This window comes from Triticum aestivum, chromosome 2A (genome assembly GCF_018294505.1).
Source record: "Triticum aestivum cultivar Chinese Spring chromosome 2A, IWGSC CS RefSeq v2.1, whole genome shotgun sequence".
In the NCBI taxonomy this organism is placed as follows: Eukaryota; Viridiplantae; Streptophyta; class Magnoliopsida; order Poales; family Poaceae; genus Triticum; species Triticum aestivum.
The window spans coordinates 563,095,539-563,108,465 of record NC_057797.1 but is presented as its reverse complement, the minus strand read 5'-3'; the positions used below and the strand labels follow the sequence as shown (position 1 = coordinate 563,108,465).

The 12,927-nt window shown below is 51.7% G+C and overlaps 2 protein-coding genes across 2 annotated transcripts in view; one reads left to right on the top strand and one right to left on the bottom strand.

The window, feature by feature from the left end:
• LOC123185573 (ATPase GET3B) overlaps nucleotides 1–210 on the bottom strand; it is a 6,640-nt gene extending 6,430 nt beyond the window's left edge. Inside the window, exon 1 of the mRNA XM_044597433.1 lies at nucleotides 4–210. Within this exon, the coding sequence (XP_044453368.1) occupies nucleotides 4–112 (109 nt within the window). The 5' untranslated portion in view covers nucleotides 113–210. The remainder of the gene's footprint in view (nucleotides 1–3) is intronic.
• A 3,315-nt stretch (nucleotides 211–3,525) lies between these two features.
• LOC123189434 (pentatricopeptide repeat-containing protein At4g26680, mitochondrial) lies at nucleotides 3,526–5,655 on the top strand. Its single transcript, XM_044601846.1, has 2 exons — nucleotides 3,526–5,208; nucleotides 5,316–5,655. Exon 1 carries the CDS (start codon nucleotides 3,642–3,644, stop codon nucleotides 5,145–5,147), a length of 1,506 nt encoding a protein of 501 aa, XP_044457781.1. The 5' UTR covers nucleotides 3,526–3,641; the 3' UTR covers nucleotides 5,148–5,208; nucleotides 5,316–5,655.
• Nucleotides 5,656–12,927: the final 7,272 nt, after the last annotated feature.

Genomic DNA, 12,927 nt, shown 5'->3' with positions numbered 1-12,927 from the left:
AACCTTGGGTGCTCCAGTGAGCCACGAGGGGCTCCACCGCCGGCGGCGAAGAGAGGCGGCGGCAGGCAGCGAGGGTGAGGCGCCGAGCCGTAGGGTTCAGGAGAGCTGCCATTTGGGCTATAGGGCTCTTGGGTTGGCCGGGACTGGGTTCAGGTCTTTACGAATTGGCAATCTTTGTCTCGGAAAAAAAACTGAATCGGGAATGTGAAGAAGGTCGCAGCTATGCAATTATATCAGCCAACATCTACCACTTTGAAATTTGTTTTTCAAGAAGTCAAGATGGCCGAGTTGGTCTAAGGCGCCAGTTTCAGGTACTGGTCCGAAAGGGCGTGGGTTCAGCTAACCTATAAGTTTAATTGGGACTGAAATTTATGTATAGTTTTAGAGCTCGTTTGTTGCTTCAAAAACCCTCATATCATGATCCATGTATCCACTTTTCATGCCCATTATGCATGATTTATGGTTTCCGAACATTTTTTTGTGTTCATTGCACATCCATTAAGTTTTATTAGTTTTTCTTGATTTCATTGTTGGTGTAGGTGCAATGAAACTCCCATAGACTTAACACACTAAAGGAATTAAGTTGGGACCGATCCAGAAAAGTTACAAGCACTGCATCTAGACCCTTTGACAGATTCGACAAAACGGAATTTCTCAATAAGCCCAAATTAAAGATTCAACATTATGATATTATCGGGCTCGTCCATACAAATCCAACAAGTCCAAGAACATCAAAAACGGAGTTTGTATGAGAACATGGACCAAAATACGAAATACTCCAACAAGTTGTTTGGTTATAACCTAGCAATCATCATGTGTGAGGAGATCCACAAAACCAACATAGCTGATCGGATGGTTAATTGCCATCAACATCTTTCATCTGGTCTTTCTTATCTAGTTGTGTGCTATTGATCTTTGAACTTTCGTACTCGTTTCATTGTTATTCGGTTTGGCTTGTAAAAGTATGTTACGTTGTTATTTTCATTCTCAGGCTTTATTAGTTCAAAGTCAGACTTTTCTTTAGCCTTTCTCCACGGGGCTCATGTACCTACAGTATTATAGTATTAATCTGTTAGGAATGCAATCAGGCCACTTATCACGAAAAGATGGCTTCTTTGTTGGGGAACGTAGTAATTTCAAAAAAATCCTACGCACACACAAGATCATGGTGATGTATAGCAACGAGAGGGGAGAGTGTTGTCCACGTACCCTCGTAGACCGAAAGCGGAAGCGTTAGCACAACGCGGTTGATGTAGTCATACGTCTTCACGATCCGACCGATCAAGTACTGAACGCACGGCACCTCCGAGTTCAGCACACATTCAGCCCGATGACGTCCCTCGAACTCCGATCCAGCCGAGTGTTGAGGGAGAGTTTCGTCAGCACGACGGCGTGGTGACGATAATGATGTTCTACCGACGCAGGGCTTCGCCTAAGCACCGCTACAGTATTATCGAGGTGGACTATGGTGGAGGGGGGCACCACACACGGCTAAAAGATCAAATGATCAATTGTTGTGTCTCTAGGGTGCCCCCTGTCCCCCTATATAAAGGAGCAAGGGGGGTGCGGCCGGCCAGGAGAGGAGGCGCGCCAGGAGGAGTCCTACTCCCACCGGGAGTAGGACTCCCTCCCTTTCCTAGTTGGATTAGGACTTGGGGGAAAGAGGTGGAGGAGAAGAAGGAAAAGGGGGGGGGGGGCGCCGCCCCCCCTCTCCTTGTCCTATTCAGACTAGGAGGGAGGGGCGCGCGGCCCTTGCCCTGGCCGCCTCTCCTCTCTTCCACTAAGGGCCACTATGGCCTATTAACCTCCCAGGGGGTCCCGGTAACCTCCCGGTACTCCGGTAAAATTCCGATTTCATCCAGAACACTTCCGATATCCAAACATAGGCTTCCAATATATCAATCTTCATGTCTTGACCATTTCGAGACTCCTCGTCATGTTCGTGATCAAATCCGGGACTCCGAACAACCTTCGGTACATCAAAACATATAAACTCATAATATAACTATTATCGAAACGTTAAGCGTGCGGACCCTACGGGTTCGAGAACTATGTAGACATGACCGAGACACGTCTCCGGTCAATAACCAATAGCGGAACCTGAATGCTCATATTGGCTCCCACATATTCTACGAAGATCTTTATCGGTCAGACCGCATAACAACATACGTTGTTCCCTTTGTCATTGGTATGTTACTTGCCCGAGATTCGATCGTCGGTATCTCAATACCTAGTTCAATCTCGTTACCGGCAAGTCTCTTTACTCGTTCCGTAATACATCATCTCACAACTAACTCATTAGTTGCAATGCTTGCAAGGCTTAGGTGATGTGCATTACCGAGAGGGCCCAGAGATACCTCTCCGACAATCGGAGTGACAAATCCTAATCTCCAAATACGCCAACCCAACAAGTACCTTCGGAGACACCTGTAGAGCACCTTTATAATCACCCAGTTACGTTGTGACGTTTGGTAGCACACAAAGTGTTCCTCCGGTAAACGGGAGTTGCATAATCTCATAGTCATAGGAACATGTATAAGTCATGAAGAAAGCAATAGCAACAAACTAAACGATCAAGTGCTAAGCTAACGGAATGGGTCAAGTCAATCACATCATTCTCCTAATGATGTGATCCCGTTAATCAAATGACAACTCATGTCTATGGTTAGGAAACATAACCATCTTTAATCAACGAGCTAGTCAAGTAGAGGCATACTAGTGATACTCTGTTTGTTTATATATTCACACATGTATTATGTTTCCGGTTAATACAATTTTAGCATGAATAATAAACATTTATCATGATATAAGGAAATAAATAATAACTTTATTATTGCCTCTAGGACATATTTCCTTCATTCTTGATATAGGAACAGTCGCCGTCTTCATAGATACTTTTGGTCTCCTCGCCTCCTGCTGCCATCTTGGCATCGAGAGGTGGGAGGACCTCTGATCTTTAAGGTTTTTTTGGCATCTATTGGTGATCTAGATTTGTATGAATAAAGTTATTCTTATTTTTATTTTGCGGTGCCACAAAGCTAAAGAGGTTTGTGTCATCAATGATCTTATTAATCAGATCTAATGAATTTATGTTACTGCTTTAAGTTGTTTTTGTTGGTTTGATTTTTTTGTGAAGTTAAAATCTTTCCATAACGTCATGTAAAGATATTATGATTCGACGACCCGCATTTCTAGGATATCATCACTGGCTAAAAAATGCACATGGCTCAATGCTTTGCATCTTCTTGGATGGGCAACTTAGGGGGGTTTTAAAAAACTTTATTGGTAACTAAGTTTGTGCGGGTGAAAGAGTGGCAACACTGTTGCTTCAGTCTAATTTTTGTTTTTTTACTAAAGTCTTGAGAATATTTCGTCCTCCAAAAATTAATACCATAGGGAAGATGTTTCCAAAAGATACCACTGTAATTCTTAACCTATGACTCACTTTATATTATTTTCTTGATCTTAAAATCCAAAGCAGTGTAGGTATAATAGTCATGAGTATGAATCTAAGAAAGAAAAAGGAAATCTGTTACAGGGGTAAAATTGTGAAAGATCTCCTCACCCACCTCACCTGCGACTGCGAGCGACGACTGCCACGGCGCAGAAGCGTCGGATCCGGCGTTAACACCCCATCACCAATGCGGCCGGCACGCGCGCTTCCGCTGCCGCACTTCACTCTCCCGCCGCTTGCCGGCGAGGACCTCGCCTTCGTTACCGTCCTCCGTGCCCACCTCTCCTCGCCGGAGATCGCGCCCTCCTCCCTCTCCGGCTTCCTACCCCAACTCAACCCCCTCCGCCTCTCACACCTCCTCCTCTCCCCGCCTCGGGTGGCCCACGACCTCCTCGGCTCCATCCTCCCCTCGCCGCCGCCCCCGCTCCCCTTCGCCCTCCTCCTCCACGCCCTCACCCCGCGCCGCTCCTCCGAGCTCCTCGCCTCCCTGCTCCCCTCCGTCTCGCACCACGCCTTCCCGGAGCTCCTCCACCACCTCATCTTGACCGCTCGCCTCGCCGCCGGCAGCCGCGGCACCGGCGCCGCAGTGCCGGCCGTCGACGTCCTCTTCTCTGCTTGCGCGCGCCGAAACAAGCTCTCTCAGGCCACGCTCACCTTCCGCGCCATGCGTGCGCATGGCCTGCTCCCGCGGGTCGAGTCCTGCAACGTCTTCATCTCCGCGGCGCTCCGCCTGAAGCGCCCCGAGATCGCCGTGTCCTTCTTCCGGGAGATGCGCCGGTGCTGTATATCGCCCAACATGTACACGGTCAACATGGTGTTGCGGGCGTTCTGTGCCCTGGGGCGGGTCGCCGACGCGGCCATGGTGCTCGATGAAATGCCGGATTGGGGGGTTGATAAGACGGTGGTCAGCTTCAACACGCTGATCGCTGCTTATTGTAAGGAGCATGGTGGTCTGGAACATGCGCTGGAGCTGAAGAAGAGGATGGAGCTGGAGGGGCTAGCGCCCAGCGAGGCAACCTATAACACGATCCTCCATGTGCTGTGCAAGGAGGGGAGGATGCACCAGGCGAATCGTTTCTTGAGCGAAATGAAGGCGAAGAGGGTTGTGCCGAACACAGTGACATACAATACTCTGATTTATGGGTATGTCATGCATGGTGATAATGGCACAGCGTGGAGGGTTCATGAAGGGATGGTTAAGAATGGAGTCGAGCTTGATATCATAACTTACAATGCGCTCATTCTTGGTCTTTGCCGGGATGGGAAGATAAAAAAAGCTGTGCATTTGTTTCAGCAGCTTGACAGGTCCAAGCTTGAACCGAATGCTTCAACTTTCTCAGCGTTGATTCTTGGATACTGTATGGCGCAGAATTCAGAGCGAGCACTGCAACTGTTGAATGTGATGAAAAAATCTGGCTTCCATCCAAATTACGACACATATAAGATTGTTATATCTACTTTCTGCAAGAATAAGGATTTTGAAGGAGCAGTGGATGTGATGAAGGAGCTTCTCGAGATGTGCATGGCTCCTGACAAGGCCTTATTGCATGAATTCTTTGAAGCCCTCTCAAAGGCTAAAAAACTCCACCTAGCAGAAGGTCTGCAGTCAGCTGATAAAGGCGGAAAGTTTATTCTATCTATCTACTATACTGGTGATTACAGGAACAACGGCGAAGAGAAAACTGCATGTTAACACGCAGAGACCATGGTGCCTCATCAGAATGTACAATTTGTTTGTTTGGAGAACAATATAAGTTAAACCCTTCTGCTTGTACCAATGTGGAATTTGCATTGACACATGCCTATGAACGTTTCTGTTTGGATTAAGTGAAGGCAACCTGACAACTATTCTTGCCTGTAGGTAGCTGAGTTGCGTGTTCCTGCAAGAAGATGACTAGCAAATGGAATACTACATACTACGTGTGTCCACACAAATATGTCAACCAAGAATTCTTCATAATCTGATGCTTATGGAGTTACAGGCTTGTACTTTTCTTGCAACAGCTTGTGTTATTCCATTGACAAAAGTATCAGATGAAACTCCACTGGTGAAAATTTGAATTGATTTGTGCTGGCTCTAGCACCAGCACCATATCAGATAGTACTTCAAACATCTTCTTGAAACCATCTGTTCGTAATGTCAATTTCAAATTCAGTTTGTATTGGAGGAAAATCTCTGCAAGCAAAGCAGTTAACAGTGATTTCCCCATTTTCTTCAGTTTTTTAACATACCTTATAAGACATTGTAGTTCTCCTCTTTTATATGCCTCTCCACACAAATTTGTTTGAATATGTAATTTGTAAAAGATGTTTGCTGAATTAACAATTACCTCAAAAAGGAAAACCATGATGCAGGAAGAAGACAGATACAATATCTCTTATCAACTATTCAACTGTGAATTTGCATTGATGCACAACACACTCAATATAGTAGTATCTCCATGCCAAAGATTAGTCACTAAGTCACTTACATATAGTTGTAGTTGGCTCCTAGTTTGTCTATTAAAGGAAAATGTTAGTAGCTTTCAGCATCTCCATTATGGCAGTCATCCTGTTTTATGGTGATCAGCATAGTACTACCTTAGAAATATTTGCCTTCACATGCATAATTCTACATTATGTTGTTTCAGCTTGAGTATATTGGAAGCAAACACAGGCACTAAATTCTAAAAATGCACACGTAGGTCCATATAGTCTTCCCATTCTGGCATTGTTCTCCATCTTCAAGATACTGTAGATAATGAATTTACTGCTTTTACACAAGATTCACGTTTCCACCATGTGAGCATGTCATTGCTACGATTCAGTCTTTTGCCTGACAGATTGTAAGACTGAAATTTAGCCTCAAGTTTCTTCTTATGCCGTACTGAAAAGGACTTGCCTAAACACATGGACGCACTATGTGTATGTAAAATATTAATAGGCGTTACCCTATTCTCCAATCAAGCTAGCTCGTAGATACTCTTTCTAACTAACACCTGAATCTTGTGACAACGATTTTCTCAGTGAAAAAAGAAGTTTAAACAGTTACCAACATTGTCATTGCAGCTTGACGCAAGGGTAAGAGAAGTTTTAAGATGGTCCCAAACAATTCTGAATCGTCCATTTACTTTGATCTAATGGCTAGGGTGATCTTATACCCAGGAATTCTAGAGTGTTCTGTAAATAGGGCTATGGATACCCTTAATGTACGTGCAGCCCATGTTGAGCATGTTATGAGAATCGATACTACGCAATGATCTTAAGATTCTGATTCAGCAGATGGCGACAGTATCATGCTATATCCACTCAGATAATCTTGATCACTAACCTATTTCAGTTTTGTGAAGTATCAGGGCACAGAAGTGTGTAGCCAACAACACTGTCGCTGTTTCAGCTAAAGGCAATGTGAGCATGGCTAATCCAACTACAATCATGAAGCTACAGACCAGCTGCTCAAGGGTGTGGCATTCGTCAGTGGCATGCCGATCTTTCTCCATTCTGGTATGGCTTATCTTCAATGTTTCTCTCTCTTTCCTTTTCTACATAACTAGACCCCACTATTGAGATGCAAACATGATCTCTGAACACTAAATGCAATTTTACTTAGATTACAACACTTAAGAGACAATGCATTGGGATGGTTGTGTCTACAAATCTTTCACCACTTAGAATGGCGCATTAAGAGCCAATGCATTGATAGTGCTGTTAATGCCACTCAGTTTTTTTCATTTCTAATACAATTCGTCATGCAAACCTTTTGCTTGGTCATGCAAAAATTACTAATAAATTAGTAGGCAGTAGCCCTGCCTCCTTTTCAGCTTAATTAAAAACTGCCCTGAGGACAACCAATCCCATGAGGCCAGGCCACTACCAATAGAGTACTAGCACCACAATCAACCAATGGCATGCACAGCAAAAGTACAAACCAGCATGGGAATCTTGATCAAATCAAAGCTAGCTAACTAAACCCATAGTCCAGAGGCAGGTATGAGGCTACTCGAACACGGTACTATCTAAACAAAAACCATGCTTGGCAGTATTTTCCACAGATTGAAAACCACGTGCACCACTAGTCCATTTAGTTAATCGCGGCTTCATATTCGCGTGACCGCCTCTGCCGAGCTATTTAAACAAATTCCATGTGGTTGTAGCTCGCATGGCCAAATGGACGGCCATTAAACTAGCTGGTCATCAGCTCACGGCCCCACCAGGAAGGCAGAGGCAAGCCTGTTATATTTGTCTTAAGCAAGACTGGGAGCCTGATGTTCTTCCCATGGTTATGGGATGCGAAAACCAAGGCCGTTGAGGGGGCAAGGATTCAGAGGTGTGTAATTTTTTTATCATGACCTTCACCTACTTGTGAGCTGTCTCGCTGCAATGCACCTGACCAGATAGAGATATACACTCATACTGACATACTCACAGGTACAGCAGCATACTTGAGAGTTGAGAATGAGAAGAGCACACGCTAGAAGATACGAGACGAGAAGGCATGCTGTTACTGCTTGGATCGCCAGGATTGTTGCTCACGGTGGTCGTCAGTTCTGTCGGATTTCGGATTCCGGCAGACCCTTGAGGTTCGAACACTGGGGTGCGCGTGGAGATTTCGCCTCCTACCTACCTGCACCCCTCCGCCATGCTAGGATCTAAACTACGGAAAGAACAACACAAGGGACACAGGGTTTATACTGGTTCGGGCCACCGTTGTGGTGTAATACCCTACTCCAGTGTGTGGCGTGGTGGATTGCCTCGTGGGCTGATGATGATGAACAATATAAGGAAGAACGGCCTTGCGAGGGTCTGTTCTTGGCTGGGGCGATGAACTGCTGGGAGGAGTTCAGTCACCTTTCTTTCTCTCTCTCTGATCGAGACCCTCTCTAACGAGCCTCTTCCTTCCAACCTCCCAACCCCTTTGCTCTGTGGGTGACTGGTCCTATTTATAGAGGCCCTAGTCCTCTTCCCAAATATCGAGCGGGAAGGGAGCCAACAATGACGGGCTAATTTGAAGGGGACAGCAAGTATCAGCTATCCTGACAAAAGTGGTCTTCGTCTGCGCAAAGCTCTGGTGATGACGCCGTCTTGAGCTCCACGGTGACCTCCGTCTCGTAGTCCTCCTGGTCTTGGTCTCGTTGCATCGAAATGGCAACCTTTGCCTGATGCCTCGGTACTTCACGGTTGCACTTGTCCCCTTTGCATCAAAGAGGAAAGGAGGACGCTGCACGGGCTGGCACCCGCCTGGCGCCCTGAGTCGTCATGACTTGCGTCACGGGCACCTCGTGAGGTACCCCACCTTGATCTCTCCGCCTCCTCGTGAGCCAGCCTGACGAGGCCGTGCCTAAGGAAGCTCCGCGTCGTCCGCCCCGCGAGGCTTGGCCCCTCGCGAGGGTCTTGGGTTTGTGTTGGTGAAGATGGACCGTGTTGGGCTTCCTTTTGAGTCACGCCGCAGGCCGCAGGCAGGCAAATCTGGGGACCCTCGTTCCCAGTACGCCGACAGTAGCCCCCGAGCCCAAGGCGCACCCGAACTTGGCCGTGCTGGGAGGCGGAAGGGCAAGAGCGAAGCGCCGCGGGCCCTAACAGCCTGCGGCCTTAGGCGCCGCGTGGCGGTTGACTGGACGTGGGCGCCTTAGCAACCGCGTGAGTTGATAAAGGAGTGGCATCCGCCTAGGCCCTGCTTCTTGCTTTCCCCGGTTGCTGCTCAGATCCCCTTTCTTGCGCCTCTCCTTCCTTCCTCCGAAATTTCCAGATCTGCTCTGACCGTGCGACCTAGGAAGCCATGGCGCCTCGCCAGCCCCCGGCCGCAGCTTGGTGCTCGTCTGCCTTGGACTCGCCGAACGTGTCGGAGGCGAGCCTTGCCCGGTTGCGCCGGATGGCGACGACACGGGGCATCGACGGGGCGAAGGTGTTCAAGGCCGGCTCCGCCACCCTGAGGGTCAAAGGAGCACCTTCTATCCGCTCTTCGTAAGTGCCATTGTTGCTGGCCTGGTGCCTCCCTTCTCCGAGTTCTTCTTCTCTGTCCTCCGCCATTACAAGCTACAGGCTCTGCATCTCCATCCCAACTCCGTCCTTCTCCTGGCAATCTTTGCTTATTATTGCGAGGCCCACGTTGGGGTGCAACCCTCAGTGGCCTTACTGCGCCACTACTTCTACCTTCGGACCTCTCGCGGTCCTGCTTCCACGCGCGCGAGCTTCATCGCGTACGGTGGCGCCATTGCCATCTCAAACCCTGGGAAGAGGATTGAGGGCTTCAGGAGCAAGTGGATCTTGGTGGATGCTGAGCGCATCCACCCTCGGCTGATCTTGCCCACGGAGCAGCCCACAAGCTCCAGCGACTGGGGGCGAGCGGAGCTCGCGGATCCCCGCGCGAAGATGGTGTTGGAGAAGATGGACGCGGATCTGAGGCCGATCGACATGGCGGCGACGAAGCTGACCGGCGCGTCGCTGCTGAGGGAGTTCCTGGAGCACCAGCTGGCTCCGCTTCAGCAGTACTCACTTCCAATGTGGAGGCCCCGTCCGAGCCCTGCGGCCTTGGCCGACAGAGACCTGGCTGCGGTTCTCCAGTCTCTGGTCGGGGGCAACGTGGCGAGGCTGGAGGGCGCTCCTACGCCCTTGTTCCTCCGCAATGACTGTGAGCGGGTAGTGAAGTCCATGCCCGTCTTCAACGGGGATGGGCCCGTGCCCATGGGAACTCCCGAGAAACTGGTGGACGTGCCCTCCGACGACTCCAGCGAAGAGGAGGAAGGAGGGGAGTGGGGGAAAGGGCCTGACTCCGAGGCGACTAATGGAGAGTCGAGGGCTCCCATCCCCCGGCGCGGGTCTCGCGTTCTCCGCCTCTCTCCGAGCGATGACGACGAGGATGACGACGAAGACGACGACGAGCAGGACGGCGGGAGCTCGCCCCCGATCCCGAAGAAGGACAGGACCGGGCTGATCTCCCACGGGTCTGCCCCGGCCCCGGGGCGAACCGCAGACACACCTTCCACCTCCAAGCTTTCCGAGGTTGATCCTTCCAGTCGGCTTCCAGGCTTCAAATTTGGCCGGAGGCCGCTTGAGCTCACTGGCAGCGACCCGTAAGCGTTCGATTCTTGTCTTTATTTCTTGCTCTGCTTCTGAGGCTTGACGTTCGCATCCCTTGGATAGGCTGGCGCCCGCAGCAAAGAAGCCGAAGGGAGCTCCTGAGGTTCCATCCGTGGCAGCGCCTCTGCCCGCGAAGGAGGGTGACCGCGACGCACAGGCTTCCCCTGCTCGGTCGTCCTCGCGAGGCCTGACCGAGCCGGCTGGGGCGAGCTCAGCCCCCACGGCCCAAGTGGCTCCCGAGGTGTCCTTGCCTGCCGCCGCCACTATAGCTGTCGGGGCGCGACAGACTCCGCCTCAGGATGCTGTGGCCGCGTTGCCGCCTTCTCCTCCTACTCCACCGGCTGCTGTCTCTCCGACTCCTTCTGCCGTTCTGGATCGTGCTGTTGCCGAGCTGGACCGACTGCGGCAGGATCTTCTTGGCGCCGACCCTCGCTTGGAGCTGGCTTCTAAATGGGTTTGCTCCGACGCTTTGATTCGGGCGGCGCTAGTCCAGACCTCGACGACATGCGACGAGGAGAAGCAGGCCGTCCTTGAGGCGAAGGCTGCTCGTGATGCAACTTTGGGGAAGGTGGTCGACGTCCGTGGTCGCTGCAAGGCGCTGGAGGACGAGCTGCAAGGCCTGTGGGATCAGCTCGCGAAAGAGGTCCGCCTTCGCCAAGAGCAGGAAGAAGGCGTGAAGGCTCGCGAGGCGGCCGTCGAGGGCCGGGAGGCCAAGCTCAGGAAGCGCCGCGACCGCCTAGGCGCGCTGGAGCAGGAGTTGGGGGCGAGGAAGGCCGAGCTGGACGACAAGGCCCTGGTTCTTGCCGAGGACCGCGCGGCCTTCACGGAGTTGGAGGCGAAGGCTCGCTCCTCGCTGAGGACGCTTTATGATAGCGGCCTGGAGAGCCCGCTGGCTGGCGCCGAGGACGGCCCCGCCAAGCTGCTTCCCTTCCTGGTTCACGCTCTTGAAGATGTCGCCCTTGGCATTGGCCCCACTGTCGAGGCCGAGGCGCGTGTCCTGTCTTCTGCAGCACTGACGCGGGTCCTCACCCACATCTACCTTCGCGATCCCGGTGTCGACCTCGACAGCCTGCTGGAGCCAGTGAGTGGTGAGCGTGCCGCTGCCGCTGCCGAGGCCGTGAAGGGTCGCGCGGAGGCTCTGCTAGGGAAGTTCTGGGCCTTCAGCACCAAGCCGGAGCAAGGCGCTGCCGACCCCGCTGCTCCGTGAGGCGAACCCACTCCGTGCTGCTCCCCCGCCGACAAGTGACTCTGTCGTGGCTCCTGTCCTTCTTTCAATTCCTGCACATGTATCATGCCTCGGGAAGGCGTTTAAACTTGCGTTTGGTATTGGGATAACAGTGCGGACTGTAATATTTGCTTTTGAATTCCTTGAAATTTGCGCTTTTCCTTCCTACTTGCTTATGTTCTACGCCGGCAGAGCCCGACCCCGCGCGTACCTCACCCAGCAATAGTCCCGACCGGAAATCAGGACGGGACCAAGAAGTGAGGGGCTACGTGACAAGTTAGGCTTTTGAGTCGCGATGCTCAGGAGCCCCCCTTGGTGCACGAACAGCAAGTAGGGAGGTATGATATGGGTGGATCCACCGTTCTACGTCTGCAGAGCCCGACCCCGCGCGTACCTCACCCAGCAATAGTCCCGACCGGAAACCAGGACGGGACCAAGGAGTGAGGGGCTACGTGACCAGTTAGGCTTCTGAGTCGCGATGCTCAGGAGTCCCCCTTGACGCTCAAACGGCATTCATACCTTGGCTCCGCTTGGGGAGAGGCACGTGACGAACTAGGCCCGGGGGGCCTGGCTGGGCGGCATGCGTCTGGGCGTGACCCAGGCGCAGCCCCCATGCCCAGCCCCCTCACGCGGCACTCCCGAGGGGAGGCGTTACGATGAGGCTAAACACTAAGCTCTGGGCTCCCTGAGGTTGATGCGGCCCGAGGGCCATCCTCAGTTGTTTATCACCAGCGCAGAGCATAGCGCTTCCGTATGTGTACGGGCATATCCGCTCCTCGGCAGTGTCGTCAGCCAGCGCGGAGCATGGTGCTTCCACTGGTACGTGGGAGGGGGCCCCCTCCGGGAGGAGCCCCGGGGGCGTGTACAGCCCCGCCCTGACACGTGGCTGGCACGGTAGGGCCTGGCGAGGTGTATCTGGGCACCCGTGAGCCAGCGCGGGACTCACGGGGCCCTACCTCTAGGCGGGTTGCGCCTGGCACTGGGCCTTATCTTGTGATGTGTCCGTGCAAATTTGGTTAGATGCCTACACTCTACGTCCTCGGGTCCTGGCCCTCGAGCTGGTCTCATCCGTCGCTGGTATGCCAGGTCACGATGCCGTGGTCAAGGCCAGAGGGTGAGGGCTGGAGAGCCAGTAAGAGCCCTGAGTCGCGATGCTCAGGTACCCCCCCTTTAACGTGCAAGTGGTCGGCAT

Coding starts and splice junctions, on each gene's coding strand:
- LOC123189434 (XM_044601846.1), top strand. CDS start 3,642: ATGCGGCCGGCACGCGCGCTTCCGCTGCCGCACTTCACTCTCCCGCCG.